The sequence below is a fragment of the Diadema antillarum genome, unplaced genomic scaffold (assembly GCF_040938485.1).
Source record: "Diadema antillarum isolate AM-2024a unplaced genomic scaffold, OU_Dant_1.0 seq00000225_RagTag, whole genome shotgun sequence".
NCBI lineage: Eukaryota > Metazoa > Echinodermata > Echinoidea > Diadematoida > Diadematidae > Diadema > Diadema antillarum.
Window position 1 is genome coordinate 492,814 of NW_027271277.1, and position 16,775 is coordinate 509,588.

At 37.8% G+C, this 16,775-nt stretch overlaps 1 protein-coding gene across 1 annotated transcript in view; it reads right to left on the reverse strand.

The window, feature by feature from the left end:
* The window catches only part of LOC139729195 (GTP-binding protein Rheb-like), a 45,209-nt gene that overhangs the window by 6,141 nt on the left and 22,293 nt on the right, over positions 1-16,775 (reverse strand). Inside the window, exons 3-4 of the mRNA XM_071640123.1 lie at positions 9,911-10,061; positions 8,163-8,219 (exon numbers count right to left, since the gene is read on the reverse strand). Of these exons, the coding sequence (XP_071496224.1) occupies positions 8,163-8,219; positions 9,911-10,061 (208 nt within the window). The remainder of the gene's footprint in view (positions 1-8,162; positions 8,220-9,910; positions 10,062-16,775) is intronic.

Sequence of the window (16,775 nt, forward strand, 5' to 3'; positions counted from 1 at the left end):
TATCACTGGAAGCTTCAGGAAGCTTTATTGCATTGTTACAGTGAGCCATTGTCTTCAAACTCTTCCTTTTGCAGGCAAACACATCCTCTGACTTGCTATCTTTGCGGAGTAGCATAAATGTCATAAAATCAACTCCCACTGGAAGGCAATGATGTAATGTTTCTTTTCCCCTCTGTGTAACTATGACCTTCTGAAAGTACTGTGGCATTGCTGCACCCTAGCAGTCTGTCAAACTTACTCTGAGGTCAATTCATCAAATAGAATAGAATCTAGAACAGAAGTAAGTTTGTTGGCATGTATGGCCAAGTGTATGAGCACAAACAGGGCATGGATGCCAATGATAACACAGCAAACTATGAGAAGCACCAAAAAGCAATCAGGAAGATATTCATGCGTTACTTAAATCTCAATAGGCAATGAGAATTACTGGTTCAGAGAAGCTATTACATTCTTTTGTAAGGACATAAAGAATAAATAGTAACACTTTCAGGGAGCTTCCCATAGAACCAAGGTTACTTGATAGGTGTGATAGGGTTAAGAAAGGCAATACTGTATACGCTATAATTTTCGCGTACATAAATTTTCGCGAGTTGCCGCTGTCACTCATTTTCGCGAGTGGTTAAATTCGCGATTGGGGGACCAAAGAAAATATGAAGTGGCAAAGAAATTGTGAATTTTCAACTTACTAGCAAATAAGAATGATACTAGTTATACACTGCATGAAAAAAAACTTACCAAACTCTGCGAACGTGTAAGTTAGAATTCAACATTTTTGAAGTGGTTAAGTCCATCGCGCTAGATTTCTGACAAGTGGTCCCCTTGCGATAATGGACTGGCACTCTACAGTATTCGTAAGTAGACGTGGACGTGCGTAAACAAGCTTAGCCAGTATGGTCTATTCGGTAAGCCGTGACATGGTATACTAGTACTGAAATGTTCGTATCATCAAGGCAAGGGATTCATTTTGGAAGGTAATATTTTCGCGTGTTGTTAATTTCGCGAATAGCTCCAGACTCGCGAAATTCGCGAAAATAAAACCCCCCGCGAAATATATAGCGTATACAGTATGCTGATCCAATAGGAATAACTATGGTGTGTGCTCTGAAGAAATTTTCCCCTTTCACTGCTGTGACAGCTTCATGAATATCAAGGGCCCAGAAAACCATAAAATGTCATCATACTTTAATGACTGCTTTCAGTTCTCATTTATCAAGGACATTTCTCAGTAACACAGTCACCACTGCTTAAATGGGACTCTGATAATAGTGGAATTTCGATTACCAGGTAGACAATATGGCACCCAGTCTAATGGAAATTATTTTTACCCCTTGAAAAGGACACATTAGTCATCAAATGTTTGTACAAAGGAAAAACTTTGCACAATTGTTTATTCTTCTTTTTCCTTTGCACGGAAGGGAGAAATTTGATTAAAATATACAACAAAATATAGCTTTTGGCATAAAATGGGAAGACACACAAACCAAAACTTTAACCTCTAATAAAAACTATGAATACGAAAGTACAATTGTATGTTCAACACTAGCTCAGGATTTGTCCCCCCCCCCCCACAAACACACTGCATGTAGTCAAGCAGCATGCTAAGCCTAGCCTAACCTGCCATAAGCCAGAAAAAAAAATTGTCTTCAACAAATTACATGTACAGATACATGTTGTCTGTATGATATATCTTTCTGATATAATATTCATGTGTGTGTAAGTTACTGTGCAATATGTAGGCCCACATACTAAACTTAAGGTAGTACACAGATGACTCGATATCTGATGGCCAATTAATTTGGACTAACTCTAACCGACTTGTTTCCAAGTCATCCTGATTGAACAGTGGTAACTAATGGCTCTTTCAGACACACTAAGTTATCGCATATTCATACGACGTTTCGATATAAGAGCATTCAGACACAGCAGCCCGTTATACGATAATCGTATCGGAGCATTCAGACCTAGCACACCAGCAATATTTCTTGAGTACACATGAATCTCTTCCATGCGCGGTACACGTAATTTATGCAGGCTTTGCGCATAGTGTTTTTACTCTGCCTTGGATTCGTCCGATAGTTCGCTCGTTCGAGTCAGATCATTATTACGTCACAATCAATATGCCAACTGCCCGTTATAAGTCAGCACCGCAGATACGTGAGCTCCGCGCATGCTGCGAATAAGCCCCACCTACTCATACGATGTATGGATATGAGAGCATTCAAACACAAATATACGTCGTATGGATATAGGATAATGATTTGAAAAGATGCTCAAACCATCTTTTCGATATACGATGTGTCAATAAAAGAGCATTCAGACACATAAACGTCCTATATCCATATGTCATATATCCATACGAGAACTCTTTAGTCTGTAAGGGGGTGTATCAGGTGCTCTGTCAGCTTAACCTTTGAACCCAGTTTTGGTTTTGTTTCATTTTTTTTTACACATTGCTTTCCTGAATGTTTTATGCTCAACAGGTGAGTGTGCTATTCATTTACAGTCTAATCATGTTAGGATTGTAAGATATTCTCCACTAGTGAGCTAGAGAAATCAGAGGGCCAAATGAGTTTCATGTGAAACTGCTTGGGTAATAAAGAGGGAGGAGGAAGAGGAGGAAGGGGAGGGGGAGGAGGAGGAGGGGGAGAGGGGGGAAGGGGATGAGGAGGAGGAGAAAGGGGAGGAGGAAGAAGTGGAGAAGGAGGGAGAGGAGGAGGAAGAGAAGGGAGGAGGAAGAGGAGGATGGGGAGGAGGAGGGAGGAGGATGATGAGGAGGAGGGGGAGGAGGAGGAGGGGGAGGAGGAAGACAGGGAGGAGGAAGAGGGGGAGGAGGAGGAGAAAGAGGAGGAGCAGAAGGCTAGGAATATGAAGGAAAAGGAGGAGGAGTAGGGGAGTAGGGGAGGAGGAAGAGGAGGAGGAAGAGGAGGAGGGGAGTGGAGGAGGAGGTGGAGGAGGAAAGGGAAGAAGGAATAGTTGAGGGAGGGTTGGGGTAATCAAGATACATTGGGAGGGACAGAGAGTAGGGAGGACTAAAAATAAGAATGAGACATACAATGTAGTCTCATAAGGTATCAAATGAATGATAGTCTCACTGTCTCAATCTGTATAATATGATATTTTTCTTTCAATTTTTTTTTCTTAAGAAAAATTGCACATTCATCTCGGAAGTGATACCTAACATCATAGATCTAGGCCCATAAATCTTGCTATATTTTATTCACCATTCCTCTAGCCCTGTAGGTAGTTTGATTCTTTAACAGCATGAGCAATGTGCATACCAACAACTGTCAAAATGAATCTGGGTATTTTTTTTTTACTTTAAAGGGAAGAATTAACTTGGGGAACAGGGGTAATAAGGGAATACATTAACAATCAATATAATGATACTGATAATAAATGAATTATACATTATTTCAAAATGACATTAATACATTGTGACCCACAAGACAGAGTTTGAAAGGATATACCCACACACAACTGCACTCTTGACCTATGCTGGGTTGCAGGAAGGGCACCGCCCACTTTCACAGGAAGTGAAATATGACATTATTGCCTCTCTGCTCTCTTTTCTTTCTTTGCCTCTATGGTTCAACTATAATCCACCGGGACCTTTCTACTAAACAAACCTGCTCAGATTACAAATATTACATTTTTCTCTGCATATTCAAAAGTTTTGCCCGGCTAATTTTGTTCATGGAAAAAATAAATGAGCAATGTGAAACACCACTTCCCCAATTGAACCACAATGCCAAATGCAGTATCTGGTGGACAGAAGAAAATGTCATGAGTTTGGAAACAAAACTCATTTCACCCAGCCCCCCCCCCCCCTTGCCATCATAAGCAAATATGCTTAGTTGACTGAGTGAAGTCCTACAAACCTTCTGCACAATTGCAATTGTGTACCTGGCCTCCATAGGGGCCTTCTCAATAGTGAGTGAGGTGGGAACAATTTTCTTCTCTCTCTCTTTATTTTTTGTGTGTTTTTTTCCATCTGACCATTTCAGAGTAAACATAATATGTGACCATGCATCACAAAACCGACAAGAAGTTGCACCCCTTGATTTTACGTGAGGACTCCAAAAAGGTGAAATGGGTCAACCGAATCAATCTTGAATTTTGTGAAATCCGTTGCACACTCTTCAATTTCAAGTCTAATAACTTTTGAAAGGATGACGCTACTGCTTTGAAAGTTGGCATAAATCATGAACAGAATGTGTTATTAAAGAGAGCATGCCTAATTTCAGCTTAATCTGATGATCCCTGCACTGTTGTTGCTCCGGCAGTTTACATCCTGTGTTTTGTCCCTTTTATCTTGTAGCTAGCACGGTTTGGTAAAGATTAAAGTGCTTGAGTAGACTCTGAACTTCAGAGCCTCTTTTCTCAGTTCGCACTTTTCCAGAGTGTGTGCTTTCTTTCCAGTATTCAGATAGGTTAGGGGAGTCCATTTGGATTGAGTTATACATCATTTTAAAGCTTAGAGTCTGCTCTTTCAGAATCTGTCTTTAACTGAAAATCCATGTCTGGCAACTTTTTGTTGTTTTTTGATGCAGGGTCGCATATGAAGACCAAGTAGAGGGAACAGCATTTTGTAATATGACAGTCTGTCCTTGTATGTCTTCTATTTTTAAAAAAAATGCACTATGCAAACAAACTCGATGCTTGTTTGCATGGCAAGCTATTTATAGCAATGAGTAACATGTTAATGTCTTGTCTTTATGCCCAACGGAGATAACCAAAGTACAGAAGTGGTTGGTTTAAAGTCTGAATATAAAATGAAGTCCATGTTTCTCCTCATATACACTTTGATCTCAGTTCTTAGCAGGTGAAAACGAAAAATCTGGTCCCAATCGAGGGCTAAATTGAATCATTGTAGCTCAAAGTGTAATATAGTACATGTATCATAAACCTAGTTTAATGCCTAATTGATTTCATTCTATAGTATTTTTACAGTGGACCATACCTACAGTATACCATGGAGCTCTGATCTTTAACTCCATGCCTTATGATGCCTATATGCATAGCATCCATTACAGCCATATCACAACATTTTCTTCAAATCCTGTCTCTGGACTGAAATGCTTGCTATGCCATGCATTATATTTACATTTAGTCAATTTGTACGTAATGTGGGGGTTTAGTGCAAAGCAAGCCAAAGAGTCTTAGGGTGGGATAGCTAAGGTTTTAAATAAGACATTATGGTGTAACCAACTGATTGACTAGCAGAATAACTGTAGAATGAATGAATGAATGAATAAATGAATGAATGAATGAATGAATGAATGAATGGATGAATGAATGAATGAATGAATGGATGAATTGATTAATTAATTAATCAATTAATCAATTAATGTAATGAATGAGTAAATACATAAATATAACAGTATATTAACCCATTGAGGACAGACTGATTTTGCTACAACATGCATTTCCCATAGACACATGCCCGAGTATACTCAGGACTCGTCCTCAATGGTCATAGATAAACACATTAATGACTTAATTAATTCATACCCACTCAAATGAAAATACACTGTGAAAGGTATGTTTCTTTCATCCTAAATACTGCTTTGAATGATATCTCTTTTCAATGAACATAACACACAGATACTTAACATAATGCATAACACATAATGAGAGAGGGCTATGAGTGTCAATGCACTTTTCACTACATCCAGCATTACCAGCACTCGGCTAGATACTGTTAATTAAGAAGTCAAATCACACAAGAGAGGCTCCAAAGAAGAAGAAGAAGAAGAAGAAGATTCCTGCCTTCTGCGGGGGACGTCACCCTCTACCACCCTAGGGCTACCAATAAGACTTCCTTCCCACTGCACACAGCTGGAGCTGTGTGAGCTGGCAGAGAGTCTAAAATAGGATGTGAGGTGAATTCAAGCTGACAGGGATCTCACCCAGGAGTCTACCTCTAGTGATTAATAACAGACAACATCCCCGCAGGCTGTGAGGACCCTGCACTCTCATGATTAGCACATTATGCAGATATTTTCTTTTATGAATGGCAACATCCCTTTAACCTCTTTCCATTATATAAAATCAAATCACCAGGGCGACTCCTTCCTTTCTTGGCATTTTACTATTTCTTATTTTCTCAGTCCATATCAGTGTGTATGTGTGTCTGTCTGTTCATGTGTGTCTGTGTTTCTGTTTGTCTGTCTCTCTGCAAGTCATGTGTGATCGATCTCCTGAATCCAATGAAGAAGTGACATCCTGTATCTATACATGCAACAGAACAGTCAAATTTAGATGAGGCACATCAGCAAAAAGAAACACAAGAATTATGCATGTAATATATATTCACCGTATTCATCTCCATGCTCCATGATAACATGATATACCATAAAGTGTGATATGTCTGACATGTCTGTGTAAGCCTGACATATTGAAGAAACTTCCCTCTTGGCTACTGCCCAATTCAGCCATTCAAAAGTGGTGCTCAATCTTTCATCCTACTGTATGATATGAGGTACTTGTTTTGATTTTTTTCTGTTTCTCTTTACCCTAACTAGGCCGGGCTCTTTAGGTAGATGATAGAGCTGGGGGGGCCTCCCAGGCCCCCCCTCCAGATCTTGGCCGTCGACCGCTGCGACGAAAATTGGCACTCACATTGCCTATGATGTAATCTAAAGTACCATAAAGTTAATAAAAAAACCCCCCAAACATTTATGCTAAATTATGCTAATTTATGCATAATGATGCATGAAATCAGACAATTTGATATAAATCACTAAATAAAGCTCAAAACAAGCACATTTTTGTGTAAATATTCTTTTTAGTGTCCTTAGTCAATGTAAGAGAAAAAAATTGTGCCATCAGAAAAATTTTCTTAAGTATTTTATTGTTTTTTGATTTTCCTATGTATTTCTCTGTTTTTTCGACTTTATGTTTTTCACTGTTCTTTCGATGAAATTTGTATGGGACATTGTTCCAAACATGAAAATATGTTACTAATTTAAGTTAGGGTTAAACAGAGTGACTGAATGCAATCATATGTAGTACCTAGGTAATTTGTGACTATTGACTAATAATCCAGTCTGTCTCTGGTTTTCTCCAAGCTGCGTTCCGAACGTGTTGGGTCTATAAACTGTAACATACATTGTAAGTGAACCACTGGCATGCTGATAAAGATGATAACCTTATGACATTGGTTTCACCAGCCTTGCCTTTCACAAGTGAAAGCAATAGAAGTAGTTGTTTTGTTGTGCTGCCCTTTTTAATGTATCGTGATGCTCTAAGTGCTTCACAATGTATCATTAACCCGATCACTGGTATCAAAAATACATCTAGAGTGCACTCAATCCACTCCTATGGGATCACTTAAGTTTAATGACATTAATGTCCCCAGACCAAGGATAAAAGATAATATATAGACAACTACTATCCCATTTTTTTTTTGTTTTTTTTAAATCATGGTGAAGGGAGAGGGAGGGAGAGTCTCAAAGAGAAAATGTTATTAATAGTGAAAAAAAGATGGTTCATATGGCAATTGTATTACTATTATTATTATCATCATTGTCATTACTATCATTATTACTGTTATGACTATTTTCAGATTTATTATCAGTCTCATTATTACCACAAAAACTACTATTATGATTGCTAGCATCATTAAAATGTCACTTTAGAGTTCCATTAAATCAGTTTATGAATTATTACAGCACACACACGCCAAAGTGAAAACAAATTAACATTTGCTCTTACAACATCAATCTTCAATACACCAGAACAGGTGATAGGTTTTGAAAAACAGTAACATAATAACTGTGATCCCCACATATTTCTTTCTGTCGTGCATTCAAAACAAAACTAAATCCCTCATCATCAAGAAGTATTCAAACTGGAAAGATATGTGTGATGTTGAGACGAATGGAATATCCCTGAAGCACAAATTTTGCAAGATGATTTTACAATTCACCATCGGTAATCATAAATTCATGAGGTAGCAATAGCTGAAATTTGATCATTAACTTTTTTTTTTTTAATCAATAGATGAAGCTTGATGGCAATCAAAAAGAGTGCAAAGAGAATCACTACTGTGATATCAAAATTTTCCTTAAAATAGAGAAGCATGTGAAGAGATTCTGCCTCCAACAACACAAAGTTATATCATAGAAAGAAATCTGCCTATCATTGAGTATCAAACTTACTTGACTTTCCCTGTCATGTCCAGTAGTTTCTCATAGATGATCTGCACTACTTCAAAGCTGCACAAAAGAAACAAGGAAGAAAGAATACAAATAAAATCAAAGCATTACAATATGGAGAGGAGGCTTAGGTAAGACCAGGCAGAGGAGGAGAAGCATTCAGAAATAAGAAGACAATGAAAAAGGAAAAAATGTATAAATGATGACAAAGAATAAGGGAGAAAGAGAGGGAAAAACAGGAGAAATTAGCAGAAAGGATGACAGACGAATAAATGGGAAAGAAGAATAGAGAACAAAAGAATAGAGAAAGAAGACAAGAAATCTAATTCATTGGGAGTATTGTCACTGCTTTAACAGCTAAATTATACATGACACAGTATGGTGAGATAAATCATATCTGTCAGTGTAGGGTGTCCAATCATTCATAATGTCCTGTAGGGCCATATTACATGTAATGAAACCAAAGAGACACACACTGTACAGCCCATTCCTTCTCAGCAATACTACAGTACACTTGATCAGTTAGGTTGAGAAGTACCAATAGCAAAGAATGTCAATCACTACCAAATGGACTTGTGAGGGCTCTCTTCCACAGATAAAGACTACTACCTTGCACAGCTCCACTTAATATTGTGCTTTGATAACAAACCTTCAAACAAACAAAATTGAAGCTCTTATGAATGAAATACTACAGTGAGATTAACTCGTTGAGGACGGACTGATTTTGCTACAACACACATTTCCTATATATAGACACCTGCCCGAGTAAACTCGGGACTCATCCTCAACAGGTTAATGGTATTTAGGCTGAGGTTAGGTTTACCGAATTTGCGGGTCATTCGTGTAACATACAGTACATGTACTACTTGAGCAAGAGACTATCTCTACATTCAATAATTAACCATGTACCTACAGTAACTTACACTGCAGCAAATTTATATGAAATCATATCTTAAATTCTGATCTATGATTCACATGAATGTACTAGATCTAATGCATTCTTGTCGTCATTTTAAGTGTTGTGGCCTAGAAAATAAAAATCAAAGGCATTACACCTGATCTATACATCTGACACATACAAGTATGACTCTGTAAAACTATAAAAATGAAAACATATCATGCGATATAATACAAACATAATGTGTTTTCGCATATTTTGGTTTCACTATCTTAATTTGAGACTCCAAATCTCCCCCTTTTGGCAAGAGATCTCCGGCTTTGAGGGCATTTTCTCAAAATTTCTTGCTCTCCCATCTGAGTTTAAATTTCTTCCACTCTAGCAGTGTCTCTCCTGCCTATTCCTCCCACTTAAAATCTAGCTTTCTGCAGCTAAACTTTAGTTTTTGTCACATATTATGTTAAAAGACTAGGCTAAGATAGCACCAGAGAACATAAATATAACCCTAGAGTCTCCAGTTTGCTTGGGGGGGGGGGGGGATCCTGGTACGTAGGAGAGTCTACCACCAGTTCAAGTGATGCTTGGGGTCTCAGACTACTCCAACAGATTGTTTTTTTGTTTTTTTTAAATAAGTTACTTTCTTTTTTAGTCACAAGAGACTGAAAGTGACTAAAAACAGAATTTGAACGACAAATGAACAACAAATGAGTTTGTTTTTTTTCCTGAACCGAGGTCAATGTCCAAAATAGAACCAGAAAATAACAGGAATCATTTAATATCAAACAACACAACACAAGATTTTGGTAACTTGTCAGGTTCAGCCAGATGGCCTGCTGATCAAACAAGAGCCAACCTCTTTGCTGATGTGACGGCGTAGACGAGGACGTAGCCATGGATATTGACCGACAGAGACTGGGGGAAGATGGAATATTCGTCCTGTCCGGCCGTATCGATGATCTTCAGCTGGTAGTCCTGACCGTTGATCCGTAGATGTTTGTCAAATGCTGAGAGCAAAACAAAAAAGAAATGTATTATTACATAAGAAGAATTGACATTTACATCTAAAGCACATGAGTCAATATATCTACAAGCAGATAGTTTACAATCTACATGTATGAAGTATGGTAAACTACATGTGAAAACTGTCATCTTGTTCAAGGAGGGATGATTTGTAAGTCAAATTGAAAGATTACTTCATTTTTTGACCAAATGTATGCATATATGTCAAGCATGCATCACAGAATAATGGTGACATTGCTTTTTACAAATTATGGATTATGAGAAAATTCCTGATAACCATACATTTTAGAGAACACGTTCTGATTCAATTCAGAGAAAATCAGCCGAAAAATGATGGTCTTTTGACAACAACCAAACAAAACAAACAACCTTTGCAGACAAAACAAATCAACACAAAGGTTACACTTGATTTAAGAATTGACAGTCATCCTCAAAAAAGGAGAACAATGTCACAGCAAGCTTATCGCCCTCTATTGCCTTGGGCCATTACAGTCAACTTCAATTTAGGATAGACATTGTATCACAGACACACATGCTATTTGCACATCACTAGAATATCATGAATAGTTCAAAGAGTGCATGGTGAAATGCTCCATACCGTCTGGAGCCTTGCATTGCATCTCACTTGTTTGAAGAGCTAAAGAGACAGTTATGAGGTACACTCTACATGATCTACTGGAAAATTGTAACTCCTAAACACATCGCTGTCAGCGTTAGAAACCCATCATCAGTACCTGAAGAACGTCTGCATTAATGCAGCAAAATATGATATAAACACAAGACAAAAAGCAGGCATGATTTCAGTAGTATTTCCACATTTGTATAGTTTTGCAATGTCATATGCTACAGATATGAGGCGATGCTAGCATGCTTGAAGTCAAAATTGATGATTTTATAATCATGTGACCAACATTATTCGCCCTCACATACTGTAAAACACGATATTTTCGCAGCATGAAATTTTTGCGAATTGGAGCCGACGTCCTTTTTTGCGGCATGAAATTTTCTTGAGTTGCCCCTAACATTCAATGCATATAGTGTAGACAAGAACTCTCAAGTGCATTTTAACTTTGTGAATCTTGGCTCTCACGAAATTCGCGAAATTGAAATGCACGCCAACATTCCTTGTTTTACAGTACGCACCAATATTTCCATTACAAGCACAGATTATCTTTACATTTCATATCAAGTATCACTATTCCATTTGCTTCCTCAATGTTTTCTATAATTCCACTGAAATTATATAAAGCTGAATCTTTTTAACACCATTCACTGTTTTCACAATCTGATCAGATATGATATTTTCTGCAATTAAATTAAGTTCTTAAAGTGGAATAAAACCCACATATACTTGTGGATTGAATGGATGCAGCAATATTAGCAGGACACATTGATCAGCAAAGTTTGTGGAAAATTGGACGATCCTATGAGAACTTTTTTCATGAACTTTTAAAGTTTTGATGTAGCCATTGCTGGATGAGAAGACACTACATTTTGTGATCATGTAAAGTATGTACAACAATAAAAAGTGAGATACAAAGAGAATTCCACAAAATTTCTTCTTTTCTTTAATGAAAAGTACTATGTAAACATTCCCTGGACTTGTTACTGACATCTGTTATGGACAATTTTATTCCCCCTGTTCTCTGATGGAGGAAAGTCAAGTGCTCTATCATAATGCGAGAAAAGAGAAAATGAGTTCAATTTTGTTTTTATCTTCTTTACTGTAAACGTGGAAATTTTCGCGGTACATTAATTTTCGCGGATTTCGCGCTACGTTCGGCTAGCGCGAATTAAAAAACGCGCGAATATATCTTCGCAATTTTCTATGCACATTTTGAATGGCCTGAATTGTGTGCGCTTCGTCGATGATACTGCTACGTACAGACATGTTTACACATATAGCAGTATCATCGCACGCACCGCACGCACCGAGCCCACGGCCGATTGGTGTGCTACAGTACAATCCCCGCGACCCGCGACTACAGTACTAGTACTACAGTACATGTATCAAGTTATGTACTACGTAGTTGAGCGTTTGTACTCGCACTCGTGCCGGTCGCTACGCCGCTTATCGTACACTGGCATCGCTGGATGAAAACAGCGACTGTGTATTAACCCGCTGCGGAGCGCGAATTTAAGAACCCGCGAATATGTTTTTGAGCCGCTCAGCGCGAAAAATTAATCGCGCGAAAATATTGACGTTTACAGTATACCATCAATGTGTGATGTCACAAAATGTTGTAGTCTCTTCACCCGGCAATTGTGCACCAAAACTTTAAAGCCTTACAATCGTGGCGAGTGGTTTGTGCGGCACGGAGACAAACGCAACACGCTGCCTCCCCCATTCTGTATCAAATGTCGTGACATCGAATGAGAATAGCGCTGGCTCAATGGGTCAGCGAACAACACTCTAGACTACAAGAGTTCTGTGCTAGAAATCTCCTGACCCAAAATGGCTGTCCGACCGAGCCACGAGAGCTTCCGAATGGACACACACTCTCAGTGCGCATGCGCATGATGAGAGGCCAAAAGAGCCATGCGTCTTCTGGCCTCTCTCCTCCAATCACCGCAGCTCGCAGTCACAATGTTTGTGTATGATGCATACACACACACGCACACACACACACGCACACACACACACGTGTCTCAGTTGCAGCACTGTCCCACACGTCTATGGATATAGCACCGAGTCTGGCATTGTGCAATTGCACGCACAAACTTCGGTCGTTCGGGATTTTACGTATCATTAGGGATGACGATCGTCCGACTTTAATACTTCGTAACTTTTGAATGGATTGTGCAATTTTCCTCACACTTCACTGATGTATTCTACTAATACACTGCATTCCCTCAATTCACATACTGTATTTACCATAAGTGATGTGTTTTGCAATTCTATACCCATGTAAGATGTTTAAATGCATGTTGTGATATTCTGTCAATATTAGAGTTATCACATCTATGAAATGATATGACTGACAAATATTCAATAACAGGAAATCAAAGTCTAGAAATCAGAAAATAGTAGAAATGAACTTCCCATATAGACTCTTTATCAGGCTTTTTACGCAAATTAAATTACCTATATTTTGCAACACAAAATTCACAGTTCCACTCTCTTGAGGACTACTAAACTTTGTGATTCAACAAGCAAAGTGCAATGAACTTGCTCATTAATAGTAATAGCTGTTTGGTCAACTGCAGATTTGGGTGGGCAAAAATCTTTTGGCAATGACTGGATGGCACCATGGCAACAGCATGCAGATGGCTAAATAAAAATTGCAAGATAGAGAAAGAACGGATTCACTGCTTGGGAAGGCATTCCAATTCTTTCGTTTCCACGCCGCCTGCCGTTTCACTTGCTGCAGAAAGAGCTTTGAGTAAACATCAACCCAGGCTAAAGGACCTGACCCATATCCATTAAGATTCCAACTGGATTCACCAAGCACACTGCTCAAATTTGTTCACCTGGCTCTTTTTTTTTTTTCCTCCCCCATCCCTTGGGAGAGAGAGAGGAGAAAAAGAGAAAAAAATAACAAAAACAAAAACAGAAGTCTGACTAAAGCATGCACAACATGGGTATGTGTGTGTGTGTGTGTGTGTGTGTTTGTGTTTCCTCCATCTGTTGTCCAGACATCTCCAGATTAACCCTTTATATCCTAGTAACCACATTTCTGTGACTTGCTGCTTTATTTTTTTATTATCATCTTTATCATTCATTGTTACCAGGGAGGTTTCAATTGCTGTATACTACTACAAAATTTGTTTATTGGTATACAAATATGCACCTGCTCGTTCCAACTGCAGAATTTCTGAAATTCTCTTTGTTGTTCACAATACATCTGCAATTGGTTGCTCATTTATTTGTCACTGTGTATTAGTTTCTATTGCAGAATTTTTAAAAGCCTCATAATTGCTTTATTCAAAGCTGATTCTTACATCGAAAAAAAAAAAAAAATGATTAGACTTCCTCTTTCTCTCTCAAATTGGCAACATATTTGTACACTTCTTCCTGATTTTGTGCAAACATCTATCACAAATTGAAGTACTGTATATACGACATACACTTTTAATAGCACGTCCAATTTTTTTTTGTGTGAATCGGGGATCACAACAATTTTGCAATTCGTTAAATTTGTGATTGAGGAGTACGGTGGACAGAAACATGCACACATGCATGCCACATATATGTCGTGATCAGATTTGATGCTTTTGCATGTTGTAAAATCTGTGAATGGTACCCGACTTGCAAAATTTGCAGAAATAAAAACCTTGCAAAATATATGCTGTATACAGGAGTTCTATCCAATCTTTCTCCAATGTACAATGTATAATGAAATTCAGAGGGGCCAATCCAACGATTAAAAGTGTTGAATTCTGCCGCAATATTCTCTTACAGTTTGTAGAACTTCACAGATTTTCCCTGAACATAAGTGACTACATATTGCAATACACTCACCACATCAAATATACCTCCACGCTGTGAATAGGTTTGAACTTGTGCAACAGCCCCGAGTACCGTACCTTTAAAGGGATGGTTCAATTTTGGTTGAGATGCTAATGCTACAGGTTTCCAACTTTTTTGATGATTTCTTCTTTTTTTTTAAAGATAACGAAAAACTTCATATGAAATATGAAAAGGCATATAATTCTTGGATGATATCAAAGTTACTTGATGAAAATTGGTTTTGAAATGGCTGAGATATTCAAAACAAAGCAATCCTGATAAAAGGTGGGACCCACCTTTTATAAGGATCACTTTGTTTCATTTTGTTTTTGGAGATCTCATCCATGTCAATACCAATTTTCAGCAAATAAACTTTGAATTCCTCTTACAATCATATGCTATTTAACGTTTCATTAGGTGGTCTCTAAGTATCTCGCAATAAGTTAAAGGCTGAATCCTGACCTCAACCAATACTATACCATCCCTTTAAAGTGATAGATGTGATTTGCAGAGGTGACCCCTGTTTTCATCCTTCATGCCATTACCCTCTCTACACTATGACAGCTACTACAATGATTATTTTCATAAACCTCTAGTGTTCCATAATCATTCGATGATCACTCTCAGCTAGTCTGTAGATGGTATTAGTGCACAGTTGCAAACGGCATTTCTATGATGTATGGATCAATTCTGCAGCACAGCCATATCTTCAACTCAAATGGCATATTAAAGGGATCGTACAGTTTTGATTGAGACCTAATTTCAGGTTTCTAACACTTTTTGGTGACATATGAGAAAGTTCTTATGAAATATAAAAGAACATGTAATTCTATGAGGAATTCAACATTTATTAAAATTGATGAAAATTGGTTTTGAAATGGCCGAGATATCCCAAAAAAAAGCAATTCCAATAAAGTGTGGGACCCACACTTTATTACGATCACTTTGTTTTACTTTGTTTTTGGATGTTTCAGTCATTCCAAACCTGATTTTCATCAAATAAACTTTGAATTCCTCTTAAAATGGTATGTTCTGTACTATATCATAAGTGTTTTCTCAGTATCTCGCAAAAAGTTAAAAGCCCAATTCTCATCTCTACCAATACTGTACCATCCCTTTAAAGATGAGTGAGAAATGCACAAGAGAACCTTGATTAAATCAGATTAAACAAAAATTAGGAGAATTTGTAATTGAATGCATAAAAAGGGCAAAAATTAGAATAGAATTGTTCAGAAACGTCTGGATTCCCTTGACATGACATTTTCTATTGATGGCAGAAAATACCTGTACTGTTGCAATACTTGTTTTATAATTTGCTAGCCAGGATTCCTCATTTGCTTCATATTTTAACATAGCAAATTATATTTTCTCTCATTTTCTTCACCAACAAATTTCAACTAATCAGCTTTAAAGACAACTCTAAAATTCAATAAATGTCCAATAGACTGGAAAAACAAAATCAAAGTGAATATGTAATTCCTTGTCATATGGTAGGCAAAAATAAATTAGGTACATACAAAACATTTTGGAGTGGCTATACAGGTGTACCACGGCTATCTGTCAATTACAATCAAAATGTAAGGATTAAACAGTCTACTTCTGTGTTTTTGTTTTCCTTCCACAAATCTGTAGTGTGGCTCTTCCTTATTGCTATTATTTTATTTTTTTTAATTTTTTTTATTTTTTTTTTGAGGGGGAGGTGGAGGGTTAACATCCCCCTTGAATTCTTAATCAAGTCTTGTGGTTGAGAATGATTCTTTCAAGACACATGAGGTGCCTGCAGGCAAGGCTACAGACTGAACATGGAGGGAAAATTACGATACGCCCAGCATCACACCCAAGTCATTCCCCATAGACCGACTAGTTCAGTGTGATGGTTTACAGCATCATGTGCACTTACTATGATAAAGACGAGTGTGAACAAGCTCGCTACAATTTGTGTACTCACTGGCTCTTTACCAGTGCACACCTACAACACTACCATCACCATACATCATCGTTCTGTAGGCATGTATGTGTTTCTTTAAATGGCAAAAGGTATGAAAGTGATTCGAAACGTGAAGTCAATCTACAATTGTACATGTTCAAGTTAACTGTTGCACACTGTCATTCTTGCGCTAGCTTCATGTTACATAAAGATATCCACTTTTACAGCTGAGCAAAGTTTGGCAAATTCACATGAAGTGATGATTGTCTATTAAAGGACAAGTTCACCTTCATAAACATAAGGATTGAGAGAATGCAACAA